Raw genomic sequence first — 15,069 nt, forward strand, 5'->3', positions numbered from 1 at the left:
GTGGATACCACCCCTTATTCTTCCTCCTTTTCCTCTCTCTCTCGCCCTCTCCTGCCACCCTCCCTCTAATATGTCCTTGTTCGCTCTCCCTCTCCTCTCTCCTGCTCCTCTCCCTCTCCCCCTCTTGCTCTCCTGCTCTTCTCTCCCCTCTCCTCTCTCCTGCTCCCCTCTCCTCTCTCCCTGTCTCTTTCTCTCCTGCTCTTCTCTCCCCTCTCCTCACTCCTGATTTTCTCTCCCCTCTCTCTCTCCTATTCCTCTCTCTCACTCTCTCTCTCCTGCTTCTCTCTCCCCTCTCCTCTCTCCTGCTCCTCTCTCCCCTCTCCTCTCTCCTGCTCCTCTCTCTCTCCCTCTGTCTCTCTCTCTCCTGCTCCTCTCCCCTCTCCTCTCTTCCTCTCTCTCCATCCCTCTCTCTCTCCTGCTCCTTTCTCTCCTGCTCCTCTCTCTCCTTCTCCCTCTCTCTCTCTCTCTCCTGCCTCTCTCTCTCCTGCTCCTCTCTCTCCTGCCTCTCTCTCTCCTGCTTCTCTCTCTCCTCCCTCTCCACTCTCCCCCTAAACAAACACTGCCAATATAATGAACTGTAGATGTACATGTAAATGTCAGCGTCTTTCTCCCCAGATACAGCGTTACCTTCACTTCAGAGTCCTCTGCCGGCTTTATTAAAAAACTAACATTTACTTTGCCTTAACATACACATAGACTGCATAATAAGGCTTTCACTGTGCATTTGGTCCTCTTCATTTCCAATGTCCTCAATGGCTCCCTATTCCCTATAAAGTGTACTCATTTTGACCAGAGCCCTGTGGGAGGGAGAGAGGGAGGGAGGGTGCAAAAGTAATACACTACATGGGGAATAGGGTGCCATTTGTGAGGCAGACTGTTTCAGCTGCAGCCCTGTCCCTCAGGATCAGTTTGGCGCCGATGAGTTCTGTTGCCAGCACTGCACTGTCTCCATCCTTTCTGTCTGACACACACACACACACACACACACATAAATGTGCGCTTACACCTGCACACCACACACACAAACACACACACCACACACACATACACACACCACACACACACACACCACACACACAAACACAGCACAGCACACATAGAGGCGATTCCCAGGGGAGCTTCGTGCTGTGTCCTTCATGGAGGGTGTGATTACACGGTGTTCCCTGATTATGTTCTGGTGAAGTGTCTGAAAGAGACGAATGGAAAGGAAAGAGGAAAGTGAGGGACAGAGAGAAAGAGGGACACAAGGGAAGTGAGGAGTAAGAGTACAGATGCGCTGAGAGCGGAGTTTCTACATCGACCCCCTGCCGGGACAGACACAGACAACCCCACTCTCTCTCTTTCTCTCAATTCAAGATGCTTTATTGGCATGACATGCATTATGTAAAACTCAAAAGGGCATTCCAAAACCCTCTTGTTCGCTCTTTCTCTCTCTCTCTGACGTTCTGACTCTCTCTCTCTCTCTCTCTCTCTCTCTCTCTCTCTCTCTCTCTCTCTCTCTCTCTCTCTCTCTCTCTATCTCTCTCTCGATCTCACTCCAGAGCTCACTCTCACAGTGCCCCGGCTGGCGAACAGCTAGAACTGAACCCCCCCCCCCCCCCGTGGGTTGACCCAGACGATTCAAGTGTTGGTTAAGTTGATGGATGTGGTTTGAACGCAACCTGGATCTTCTATCTTTCATTCATGGCTTAACTGTCAACGGTGGAGCCTAGCGATATGTCTTCATGTACCTCCAGACCTATTATTTTCCTCTTTCTCTAACAGCATAACACACTGGTCCAATCCCTGGACTTTCTCTAACAGCATAACACACTGGTCCAATCCCTGGACTTTCTCTAACAGCAAAACACACTGGTCCAATCCCTGGACTTTCTCTAACAGCAAAACACACTGGTCCAATCCCTGGACTTTCTCTAACAGCAAAAACACACTGGTCCAAACCCTGGACTTTCTCTAACAGCAAAATACACTGGTCCAAACCCTGGACTTTCTCTAACAGCAAAACACACTGGTCCAATCCCTGGACTTTCTCTAACAGCAAAACACACTGGTCCAAACCCTGGACTTTCTCTAACAGCAAAACACACTGGTCCAAACCCTGGACTTTCTCTAACAGCAAAACACACTGGTCCAATAACATCATAACCCTGGTCCAAACCCTGGACTTTCTCTAACAGCAAAACACACTGGTCCAAACCCTGGACTGGACTTACTCTAACAGCAAAACACACTGGTCCAAACCCTGGACTTTCTCTAACAGCAAAACACACTGGTCCAAACCCTGGATTTTCTCTAACAGCAAAACACACTGGTCCAAACCCTGGACTTTCTCTAACAGCATAACACACTGGTCCAAACCCTGGACTGTATTAAACACCATTGAATGTGGACTTCCACTCCCCCTCACTGCTGACCTTAATCATCTGTCTGAAGAGGGCTGACATGAAGCAGCTGTCTTGTTGACAGGGGAAAGTAGCGCGGCCGTTTGAAGGCAGGCCAGGGCAAAGTGTTCAATGTGCAACAGTGACAGCTGAAAGGAGACGAGGACGTACTCTGACCCCCCCTCTGGCATGAGTGTGTGTGTGTGTGTGTGTGTGTGTGTGTGTGTGTGTGTGTGTGTGTGTGTGTGTGTGTGTGTGTGTGTGTGTGTGTGTGTGTGTGTGTGTGTGTGTGTGTGTGTGAGTGTGTGTGAGTGTGTGTGAGTGTGTGCGAGTGTGTATGTTTGTGTCTGCCAATAGGTGCGTCTCCAACAGAGTGCGTGTTTGTGTGTGAACCTTTACTTATGCAGACTGAGAACACCAGTCGTACTTAGTTGCAGGCATGATGACAGCATAATGACCTTGGATTCCAGACAGCCGATCAATACTGTCCAAAATGTGTCTGTTCACTCTTGATAATGTTTTATAAAAGTCTTGAGGACACGACCGAGCTGTGGAATTATTAAGTCAGTAAATGCTCTCCTATTCGGGCTCTGAAGCCTTTGAGATACTGTATTAGGAGTTTGCTTTTTGATGTGTGATGTATGGAGCAACCTTTTGAAGTGTTTTTCAGCCCAGCATATAGGGTATATACTAAAAAGTGATGGTCCATGAATATGCTCCTTTCAACATGGCCGCTATCTAAAAAAGGCCTCAAGGGTGTATGCATATCAAGGGAACCTACTTGTTCATTTCAAGTGTTAAATCATCCTCAAGTAAGGTGAACACTGTCATGACGATTTCTGAGAACCGCTGGACTGCCCCACACTCTTTATCATAACTCGTCTTTCCCTCTCCACAGGGCCGCCCAGAAGCTCAGCCTCTCGTCCAAGCGGAAGAAGCCCCAGCAGCCTCAGCTCCAGTCTCCACCCGAACCTGCCGAGCCCCTGGTCTACACAGGTGGCTTCAGCGGCGCCCTGCAGCTGTCCCCACCTGCCGTGCCACCATGCCTCCTCCGGGCCGGTTCAAAGGTCAAGGACACCCCGGGGATGGGAAAGGTAGGACCGTTTGGGATTGTGGACTTTCATTTCGACTTTGGTATCTTTTTTGCTTGATGGTAAAATTGTTACCATGTGGAGTCAGTGGCATGGTATCGTCAGGTATCAGGAAGTGTAGAGTAACAGACTGGTCTGGTCATAGTACCATGTCATTGATGTAACATACAGATGAAGTTGGAAGTTTACATACAACTTAGCCAAATCAAAATAAAATGTATTTATAAAGTCCTTCGTACATCAGCTGATATCTCAAAGTGCTGTATAGAAACCCAGCCTTAAACCCCAAACAGCAAGCAATGCAGGTGTAGAAGCACGGTGGCTAGGAAAAACTCCCTAGAAAGGCCAAAACCTAGGAAGAAACCTAGAGAGGAACCAGGCTATGTGGGGTGGCCAGTCCTCTTCTGGCTGTGCCGGGTGGAGATTATAACACAACATGGCCAAGATGTTCAAATGTTCATAAATGACCAGCATGGTCAAATAATAATAATCACAGGCAGAACAGTTGACACTGGAGCAGCAGCACGGCCAGGTGGACTGGGGACAGCATGGAGTCATCATGTCAGGTAGTCCTGAGGCATGGTCCTAGGGCTGACTGACCCTAGCCCCCGACACATAAACTACTGCAGCATAAATACTGGAGGCTGAGACAGGAGGGGTCAGGAGACACTATGGCCCCATCCGATGACACCCCCGGACAGGGCCAAACAGGAAGGATATAATATATTTACACTCAGTTTTTCACAATTTCTGACACTTAATCCTAGTAAAAACTGTTTTAGGTCAGTTAGGATCGCCACTTTATTTTAAGAATGTGAAATGTCAGAATAATAGTAGAGAGATTGATTTATTTCAGCTTTTATTTATTTTATCATATTCCCAGTGGGTCAGAATTTTACAAACACTTAATTAGTATTTGCCGGCATTGCCTTTAAATTGTTTAACTTGGGTCAAACATTTCGGGTAGCCTTTCACAAGCTTCCCACAATAAGTTGTGTGAATTTGGCCCATTCCTCCTGATAGAGCTGGTGTAACTGAGTCATGTTTGTAGGCCTCCTTGCGCGCACACGCTTTTTCAGTTCTGCCCACAATTTTTCTATAAGATTGAGGTCAGGGCTTTATGATGGCTATTCCAACACCTTGACTTTGTTGTACTTAAGCCATTTTGCCACAACCTTGGAAGTATGCTTGGCGTCATTGTCCATTTGGAAGACCCATTTGCGACCAAGCTTAACTTCCTGACTGATGTCTTGATATCTTGTTTCAATATATCCACATCATTTTCCTACCTCATGATGCCATCTATTTTGTGAGTTGCACCAGTCCCTCCTGCAGCAAAGCACCCCCACAACATGATGCTGCCACCCCATGCTTCACGGTTGGGATGGTGTCTTCAGATTGCAAGCTTTCCCCCTTTTTCCTCCAAACATAATGATGTTCATTATGGCCAAACAGTTCTCTTTTTGTTTCATCAGACCAGAGGACATTTGTCACGCCCTGGTCGAAATATATTATGTTTATTCTTCATTTATTCGGTCAGGCCAGGGTGTGACATGGGTTATTGTGGTGTGTTTTTGTCTTGGGGTTTTGTGGGATGTCTAACGTTAGTCTATGGCTGCCTGAGGCGGTTCTCAATCAGAGTCAGGTGATTATCGTTGTCTCTGATTAGGAACCATATTTAGGCAGCCATATTCTTTGTGTGTTTTGTGGGTGATTGTCCTTATTGTCCTTGTTCCTGTCTCTGTGTTAGTTTTCACTAGTATAAGTTCATTACGTTCTTTGTTTTGTAGTATTTGTATTGATTCGTTTTTACGTTTGTTCATTAAACATGGATCGCAATCTACACGCTGCATTTTGGTCCGACTCTCCTTCACCGCATGAAAATCGTTACAACATTTCTCCAAAAAGTACGATCTATGTCCCCATGTGCAGTTGCAAACTGTAGTCTGGCTTTTTTATAGCGGTTTTGGAGCAGTGGCTTCTTCCTTGCTGAGCAGCCTTTCAGGTTATGTTGATATAGGACACGTTTTACTGTGAATATAGATACTTTTGTACCTGTTTCCTCCAGCATCTTGACAAGGTCCTTTGCTGTTGTTCTGTGATTGATTTGCACATTTCGCACCAAAGTACGTTCATCTCTAGGAGACAGAACGCGTCTCCTTCCTGAGCGGTATGACAACTGCGTGGTCCCATGGTGTTTATACTTGCGTACTATTGTTTGTACAGATGAACGTGGTACCTTCAAGCATTTGGAAATTGCTCCCAAGGATGAACTAGACTTGTGGAAGTCTACAATTTTTTCTGGGGTCTTGGCTGATTTCTTTTGATTTTCCCATGATGTCAATCAAAGAGGCACTGAGTTTGAAGGTAGGCCTTGAAATACATCCACAGATACACCTCCAATTGACTCAAATTATGTCAATTGTCCTCCATGACATAATTTTCAGGAATTTTCCTAGCTGTTTAAAGGCACAGTCAACTTAGTGTATGTGAACTTCTGACCCACTGGAATTGTGATACAGTGAATTATAAGTAAAATTATCTGTCTGTAAACAATTGTTGGAAAAATAACTTGCACAAAGTAGATGTCCTAACCGACTTGCCAAAACTATAATTTGTTAACAAGAAATGTGTGGATTGGTGGAAAAACAAGTTTTATTGACTCCAACCTAAGTGTATGTAAACTTCCGACTACAACTGTAGTTTTGACTCCTAATGTTATAATTCGTTGTGAGTTTCACTGTATTCTCAGAAGAGCGCTTTTGGGATGTCATTTGGGCGTGGGTGGGCGTGGTTTATACAAAGGACACTTTGCTGAAGCCTATTTGTTATGCTGGTGTTACGCTGGTCTAAAGTAAAAGGTCAAGATAACATCTCCGCTGTGGGCTTGTGTGCGAGACCCGTCTCGCCGATTCCCAGGCCGTTGGCATTTTATGAATCTCGGTCCATATGAGATGAGAGCATTCCTCTCATCGAGTGAGTGACAGGCTGTATCACTGGGTAAAAATTGTGAGTATGATTTGGAGAGTGAGGAGAGTGATCAACGACATTCGGAGGTGATATTCCAATACATGTATCACTAGCCACTTTAACTATGCCACTTTGTTTACATACTCATCTCATATGTATATACTGTACTCTATATCATCTACTGTATCTTTATGTAATACATGTATCACTAGCCACTTTAACTATGCCACTTTGTTTACATACTCATCTCATATGTATATACTGTACTCGATACCATCTACTGTATCTTGCCTATGCTGCTCTGCACCATCACTCATTCATATATCCTTATGTACATATTCTTTATCCCCCTACACTTGTGTGTATAAGACAGTAGTTTTGGAATTGTTAGTTAGATTACTTGTTGGTTATTACTGTATTGTCGGAACTAGAAGCACAAGCATTTTGCTACACTTGCATTAACATCTGCTAACCATGTGTATGTTACAAATAAAATACATTTGATTTGATTTAATCTGTGTGGAGAACATTCCGCTCACAGAATGGGGGTCGATTTGTGAGAAAAAAGTGTTTGAAAAAGTTTGTGTTTTGAGGGCATGGGAATCTGTGTGAATCAGTGCGATGAGAGGCCCAAGGTGGGAACATTTTGTTTAGGGGAGATTCCTTTTGCAAATCAACTGCATTTTTGTGAAGCTAAATCAACTCTCCTTTCTACTATTGACTAAAGGCTCATTGTCCTGATTGACTAATACAATGGTGTGTTGATCTAATGCAAAACACACAATCTCAGATACCCTCAAACACACGTACTGTACTCAGATTCAGCAACCAATCTAACAGAATAATGTCTGCTAATCTATGAGTTTGCAGAAACAACATTTTCTGCTGGATTACAACGAGTCTGGATGAGTAAGTGTGTGTGTTTTGGTCTGCTACTCTATCTGACAGGGAGTGTATAAAGTCATGCTCATTGGAAGCCATGAATTTTCATCTGCGTAGACAGGGCAAGCTGCTCTTTTTCCACTCCTCATCTGTTGGCATCTCACCTCCTCTCTCACCTCCTCTCTCACCTCCTCTTCTAGTCGTTGATACGCTTTCACACTGTCAGATACAAGATGAAGAGCTGTGTTTTTCCATTTTTACAAGTTTCGAGTCGACATTTGTTTCAGCGTAGTTAGCCGCTCCGCTTCATGGATTCCAAGCAGAGACAGCTCATAGCAATTTATAACCTGAAGTTAGCCCGTAAACAACTAGTATCTGGGCTTCACTGTAAAAAAAATATTTACAGGGTTGTTTACGAGACTAGACATTACGTAATGTGTTTAGGGACCTTGGTACCACCCCCACCCCACCCCATCTCCCTCCTCCCTCACACCTCGTGTAAGCAGGCATTGGGTTTAGTCTCGTTAATGCTCAGCTCTGACTTGGCTGCGGATCAAATGAGTAGCCGTCAGAGTTCATTGTCAAATCCAGCGCCAGGCCTGTGCTGCTCAGTGGAGATTACACAGCGTGAAGCGATTATCCTAAAGTGGATTAGACACGGGTCCTGATACAGCCCCTCCCTCCTCGTCTCACAGGCCAGCCAGTAGACTGACAGGTGGACTAGAGCATGAGAGGTATTGGCTTATGTCCTTATATCCCCTCACAACAGCTCCCGCTATATGGACAATGTGGGCTTCTGGAATACCTTCATTTGGACCAAGGTGCACAGTTTATGCCCATTGGCTGCTTGGGTATGGGCATGTATCTTTCATTTCATTGTGAATGCTGACATCACGGTGAAGTGCACCATGGTTGTCTGTCTGTGGGCCAATTTGGCACCTCCTCATCACCATGGAGCCCAATGGGCTGCCTGAGTGGCCCTGCTCCTGGAGGCCAAGTGATTCCTCACTCCCTGGGAGCCCATGGATGTGGTGCCAAAAGCTGCTTGAAACTGGCATGGATGGCCACAGAATGACCAACCCCCCCCCCCATAATGCCAGCCCCCCGCCCCTTTAGCTTCAGTCATGCTGGTTGGCCATTCGATTTATGTCTTAGAAGTATTGACATAACTGGAAATCTCTGATTGGATGTTTCTCTAAATCAGAGTTTTGGTCTGGAACCTAATCATTTTTTGTAGACCCATCAATCCCCCACATGACTGGTTTGTGCTACTGTACAGGCACCAGATGATTGGCCATTTGACTTATGTCTTCAACTCTTGAAAATAACTTTAATATGAACGTTTCTCTTAATGTTTCGGCCCAAAACTGAACGGTTTTCCCTTTGTCTCATCATTCTCCCCACAAAAGTACGACGAGTTAATGTGACTGTACAGGCCGTTGCAGATGGGAAGGCTATAACAGCCTATTCCTTTCCTATTCACTGTGGGGGATGAGGTGATGTCTCTTCGGTATCTCCTCATTACCGCTGTTCAGTAAGTCAGCAGGAGGGCTAACATGAAAAGAGGCAGAAACGCGATACCTCTGTGATCCTATCATCTCACATTCTGAGTTCTGTTAGGCGTCTCGTCTTCAAGACTGCTGCTGTCAGGACTTCTGCGTAAACTTTTTGAAGTCGCTAATCGTACATCTGGGGCACAAAGTTGCAAAATTGTTAATGAGCTCCGCATCAAGGAAGCAGAGGAAATAATTTAATGAGGCCCAATGAGCTCGGGAAGCGTTGTGGCGGGCTGTAACTCTTGAATACAGATGTATTTTTTGCTGCTTTGCAGTTCTTCGCCCTACAGCCAAAAATTGTGGTTCCTTCCTGGGGAAAGTGTTTCAGACTTCACACTGTGCCATTATTATTTGTTTACAAAGTATTTTCTGTTACTGTTGTTACTACTGTTAGTTCTACTACTGTTACTGTTACTGTCACTGCTAATACTATTACTATTACTACTGGTACTACTGGTACTATTGTTACTGCTACTGTTACTACTGCTACTGGTACTACTGGTACTACTGTTACTGTCACTGCTAATACTATTACTCTTACTACTGGTACTGCTGGTACTATTGTTACTGCTACTGTTACTACTGTTACTGGTACTACTGCTACTGTTACTGTCACTGTAATACTATTACTGGTACTACTGGTACTACTGGTACTACTGTTACTGCTACTGTTACTACTGGTACTATTGTTACTGCTACTGTTACTACTGGTACTACTGGTACTATTGTTACTGCTACTGTTACTACTGGTACTATTGTTACTGTTACTGCTACTGTTATTGTTACTACTGTTACTGTTACTGCTACTGTTATTGTAACTGTTATTGTTGTTACTACTGTTAGTTCTACTACTGTTACTGCTACTGTTACTGGTACTATTGTTACTGCTACTGTTACTACTGTTACTACAGTTACTACTGTTACTGCTACTGTTACTGGTACTACTGTTACTGTTACTGATGTTACTGTTACTGTTGTTACTGTTACTACTGGTACTACTGGTACTATTGTTACTGATACTGTTACCACTGTTACTACTGTTACTGTTACTACTGTTGCTGTTACTGTTACTACTGGTACTACTGGTACTATTGTTACTGCTACTGTTACTACTGTTACTGTTACTACTGGTACTATTGTTACTGCTACTGTTACTACTGTTACTGTTACTACTGTTACTGTTACTGCTGTTACTGTTACTACTGTTACTGTTACTACTGTTACTGCTGTTACTGTTACTACTGGTACTACTGGTACTATTGTTACTGCTACTGTTACTACTGTTACTGGTTACTGCTACTGTTACTGTCACTGCTAATACTATTACTATTACTACTGGTACTACTGGTACTATTGTTACTGCTACTGTTACTACTGTTACTGGTTACTGCTACTGTTACTGTCACTGCTAATACATTACTATTACTACTGGTACTACTGGTACTATTGTTACTGCTACCGTTACTACTGTTACTGGTACTACTGCTACTGTTACTGTTACTGCTAATACTATTACTATTACTACTGGTACTACTGGTACTATTGTTACTGCTACTGTTACTTCTGTTACTGGTACTACTGCTACTGTTACTGTCACTGCTAATACTATTACTATTACTACTGGTACTACTGGTACTATTGTTACTGCTACTGTTACTACTGTTACTGGTACTATTGTTACTGCTACTGTTACTACTGTTACTGGTACTACTGCTACTGTTACTGTCACTGCTAATACTATTACTATTACTACTGGTACTACTGGTACTATTGTTACGGCTACTGTTACTACTGCTACTGTTACTACTGTTACTGTTACTGTCACTGCTAATACTTATTGTTACTGTTATTGTTGTTACTACTGTTAGTTCTACTACTGTTACTGCTACTGTTACTGGTACTATTGTTACTGCTACTGTTACTACTGTTACTACAGTTACTACTGTTACTGCTACTGTTACTGGTACTACTGTTACTGTTACTGATGTTACTGTTACTGTTGTTACTGTTACTACTGGTACTACTGGTACTATTGTTACTGATACTGTTACCACTGTTACTACTGTTACTGTTACTACTGTTACTGTTACTGATGTTACTGTTACTACTGTTACTGTTACTGCTGTTACTGTTACTACTGTTACTGCTGTTACTGTTACTACTGGTACTACTGGTACTATTGTTACTGCTACTGTTACTACTGTTACTGTTACTGCTGTTACTGTTACTGCTGTTACTGTTACTACTGTTACTGTTACTACTGTTACTGCTGTTACTGTTACTACTGGTACTACTGGTACTATTGTTACTGCTACTGTTACTACTGTTACTGTTACTACTGTTACTGCTGTTACTGTTACTACTGTTACTGTTACTACTGTTACTGCTGTTACTGTTACTACTGGTACTACTGGTACTATTGTTACTGCTACTGTTACTACTGTTACTGGTACTACTGCTACTGTTACTGTCACTGCTAATACTATTACTATTACTACTGGTACTACTGGTACTATTGTTAACTGTTACTAGCACTGTTACTACTGTTACTGGTCACTGCTAATACTATTACTATTACTACTGGTACTACTGGTACTATTGTTACTGCTACTGTTACTACTGTTACTGGTACTACTGCTACTGTTACTGTCACTGCTAATACTATTACTATTACTACTGGTACTACTGGTACTATTGTTACTGCTACTGTTACTACTGTTACTGGACTGCTACTGTTACTGTCACTGCTAATACTATTACTGTTACTACTGGTACTACTGGTACTATTGTTAGTACTGTTACTACTGGTACTATTGTTACTGCTACTGTTACTACTGGTACTATTGTTACTGCTACTGTTACTACTGGTACTACTGTTACTGTTACTACTGTTACTGTTACTACTGTTACTGTTACTGCTACTGTTATTGTAACTGTTATTGTTGTTACTACTGTTAGTTCTACTACTGTTACTGCTACTGTTACTGGTACTATTGGCACAGTTACTACTGTTTGCTACTGTTACTGGTACTACTGTTACTGTTACTGATGTTACTGTTACTGTTGTTACTGTTACTACTGGTACTACTGGTACTATTGTTACTGATACTGTTACCACTGTTACTACTGTTACTGTTACTACTGTTACTGCTGTTACTGTTACTACTGGTAACTGGTACTATTGTTACTGCTACTGTTACTACTGTTACTGTTACTACTGGTACTATTGTTACTGGTTACTACTGTTACTGTTACTACTGTTACTGTTACTGCTGTTACTGTTACTACTGTTACTGTTACTACTGTTACTGCTGTTACTGTTACTACTGGTAACTGGTACTATTGTTAGCTACTGTTACTACTGTTACTGGTACTACTGCTACTGTTACTGTCACTGCTAATACTATTACTATTACTACTGGTACTACTGGTACTATTGTTACTGCTACTGTTACTACTGTTACTGGTACTACTGCTACTGTTACTGTCACTGCTAATACTATTACTATTACTACTGGTACTACTGGTACTATTGTTACTGCTACTGTTACTACTGTTACTGGTACTACTGCTACTGTTACTGTTACTGCTAATACTATTACTATTACTACTGGTACTACTGGTACTATTGTTACTGCTACTGTTACTTCTGTTACTGGTACTACTGCTACTGTTACTGTCACTGCTAATACTATTACTATTACTACTGGTACTACTGGTACTATTGTTACTGCTACTGTTACTACTGTTACTGGTACTATTGTTACTGCTACTGTTACTACTGTTACTGGTACTACTGCTACTGTTACTGTCACTGCTAATACTATTACTATTACTACTGGTACTACTGGTACTATTGTTACTGCTACTGTTACTACTGCTACTGTTACTACTGTTACTGTTACTGTCACTGCTAATACTTATTGTTACTGTTATTGTTGTTACTACTGTTAGTTCTACTACTGTTACTGCTACTGTTACTGGTACTATTGTTACTGCTACTGTTACTACTGTTACTACAGTTACTACTGTTACTACTGTTACTGTACTACTGTTACTGATGTTACTGTTACTGTTGTTACTGTTACTACTGTTACTATTGTTACTGATACTGTTACTACTGTTACTGTTACTACTGTTACTACTGATGGTACTATTGTGATACTGTTACCACTGTTACTACTGTTACTGTTACTACTGGTTACTGTTACTGACTGTTACTGTTACTGTTACTGTTACTGTTACTGCTGTTACTGTTACTACTGTTACTGTTTACTGCTGTTACTGTTACTACTGGTACTACTGGTACTATTGTTACTGCTACTGTTACTACTGTTACTGTTGCTGTTACTGTTACTGCTGTTACTGTTACTACTGTTACTGTTACTACTGTTACTGCTGTTACTGTTACTACTGGTACTACTGGTACTATTGTTACTGCTACTGTTACTACTGTTACTGGTTACTACTGTCACTGCTAATACTATTACTATTACTACTGTTACTGGTACTATTGTTACTGTTACTGCTACTGTTACTGGTTACTGTCACTGCTAATACTATTACTGTTACTACTGGTACTACTGGTACTATTGTTACTGCTACTGTTACTGTTAATGAGCTCCGCATCAAGGAAGCAGAGGAAATAATTTAATGAGGCCCAATGAGCTCGGGAAGCGTTGTGGCGGGCTGTAACTCTTGAATACAGATGTATTTTTTGCTGCTTTGCAGTTCTTAAGCCCTACAGCCAAAAATTGTGGTTCCTTCCTGGGGAAAGTGTTTCAGACTTCACACTGTGCCATTATTATTTGTTTACAAAGTATTTTCTGTTACTGTTGTTACTACTGTTCTACTACTGTTACTGTTACTGTCACTGCTAATACTATTACTATTACTACTGGTACTACTGGTACTATTGTTACTGCTACTGTTACTACTGTTACTGGTACTACTGCTACTGTTACTGTCACTGCTAATACTATTACTATTACTACTGTTACTGTTGTTACTGTTACTACTGGTACTACTGGTACTATTGTTACTGATACTGTTACCACTGTTACTACTGTTACTGTTACTACTGTTACTGCTGTTACTGTTACTACTGGTACTACTGGTACTACTGTTACTGCTACTGTTACTACTGTTACTGTTACTGCTGTTACTGTTTACTGTTACTGTTACTACTGTTACTGTTGTTACTGTTACTACTGTACTACTGTTACTACTGTTACTGCTACTGTTACTGTTACTACTGTTACTGTTACTGCTGTTACTACTACTGTTACTGTTACTACTGTTACTGCTGTTACTATTGTTACTGCTACTGTTACTACTGTTACTGTTACTACTGTTACTGTTACTACTGTTACTGCTGTTACTATTGTTACTGCTACTGTTACTACTGTTACTGTTACTACTGTTACTGTTACTGCTGTTACTGTTACTACTGTTACTGTTACTACTGTTACTGCTGTTACTGTTACTACTGTTACTGTTACTACTGTTACTGTTACTACTGTTACTGTTACTACTGTTACTGTTACTACTGTTACTGCTGTTACTGTTACTACTGGTACTACTGGTACTATTGTTACTGCTACTGTTACTACTGTTACTGTTACTGCTGTTACTGTTACTACTGGTACTACTGGTACTATTGTTACTGCTACTGTTACTACTGTCACTGTTACTACTGTTAGTTCTACTACTGTTACTACTATTGTTACTGCTACTGTTACTACTGTCACTGTTACTACTGTTAGTTCTACTACTGTTACTACTGTTACTGTTACTACTGTTACTGTTACTACTGCTACTGTTACTACTGTTACTGTTACTACTGTTACTGTTACTACTGTTACTACTGTTAGTTCTACTACTGTTACTGCTGTTACTGTTACTACTGTTAGTTCTACTACTGTTACTGCTGTTACTGTTACTGCTACTACTGTTACTGCTACTGTTATTGTTACTGTTACTGTTGTTACTACTGTTAGTTCTACTACTGCAAAATATCAGAATTAGGCAGCCTGTGTAAATGCAGCCTTTGAGAATTGAGATCTGTCAGGACCGGAATGAGGTATTGGGTGAAGTAATGTGGGAGGGGTGGAGCTAAGAGATGAGAGAGCAGAAAGAGGAAGAAAGAAGGGTCAAGGGGAGGAAGGGGAACAGTCTGTAGATGGAGGC

General features: G+C 42.0%; 1 protein-coding gene across 4 annotated transcripts in view; it reads left to right on the forward strand.

Moving 5' to 3' along the window:
- Nucleotides 1-15,069, forward strand: part of kif26aa (kinesin family member 26Aa) — a 167,972-nt gene that overhangs the window by 121,142 nt on the left and 31,761 nt on the right. For all 4 annotated transcript variants that reach the window (XM_064925706.1, XM_064925707.1, XM_064925708.1 and 1 more), the window contains one exon: nt 3,280-3,475. In XM_064925706.1, coding sequence (XP_064781778.1) covers nt 3,280-3,475 — 196 coding nt within the window. The remainder of the gene's footprint in view (nt 1-3,279; nt 3,476-15,069) is intronic.

The sequence above is a fragment of the Oncorhynchus masou genome, chromosome 19 (assembly GCF_036934945.1).
Source record: "Oncorhynchus masou masou isolate Uvic2021 chromosome 19, UVic_Omas_1.1, whole genome shotgun sequence".
Taxonomy (NCBI): domain Eukaryota; kingdom Metazoa; phylum Chordata; class Actinopteri; order Salmoniformes; family Salmonidae; genus Oncorhynchus; species Oncorhynchus masou.